The sequence below is a fragment of the Alligator sinensis genome, unplaced genomic scaffold (assembly GCF_000455745.1).
Source record: "Alligator sinensis unplaced genomic scaffold, ASM45574v1 scaffold628_1, whole genome shotgun sequence".
In the NCBI taxonomy this organism is placed as follows: domain Eukaryota; kingdom Metazoa; phylum Chordata; order Crocodylia; family Alligatoridae; genus Alligator; species Alligator sinensis.
The window spans coordinates 1,726,022-1,726,436 of record NW_005841873.1 but is presented as its reverse complement, the minus strand read 5'-3'; the positions used below and the strand labels follow the sequence as shown (position 1 = coordinate 1,726,436).

Below are 415 nucleotides of genomic sequence, written 5' to 3'. Positions count from 1 at the left end.
AAGAGGAGGCTAGAATAGAGGCCCTCTGTGATGAAGAGAGGTATTTAGCCTTGCATACGGACTTGCTTGAGGAGGAGGCGAGGCAAGGTATTGCTCAAGGAACACTTCCTGAGTTAGAACATATTTTCAATGAAATTCAGTAATTTAAAAACTTTAATTTGTTCCCACTCATTTTATACTCACTCTTTTTGATGTTATCTTGACAGTACCCAGTGGATTCGAAAAGCAGGAGTCTTTGCGTATGTGAGAGGACCTCAGGATAGTTAATATATAGATCCACACAGAAATTGCCCAGATTTGAGGGCAGACTGGAATTTGAAAAAAACCTTTTAGCTGTTCTTCTTTAACAGTATTGTATAAATGAAAGTCAGCATTCTTTCTTCCTTTCATTATATCAGTCTACTTAACTCCCCCA

General features: G+C 38.3%; 1 protein-coding gene across 1 annotated transcript in view; it reads left to right on the top strand.

Moving 5' to 3' along the window:
• Positions 1 to 415, top strand: part of SFSWAP (splicing factor SWAP) — a 98,221-nt gene that overhangs the window by 3,592 nt on the left and 94,214 nt on the right. Inside the window, 1 exon segment of the mRNA XM_025195655.1 lies at positions 1 to 87. This exon segment is cut by the window's left edge and continues 13 nt beyond it. Coding sequence (XP_025051440.1) covers positions 1 to 87 — 87 coding nt within the window.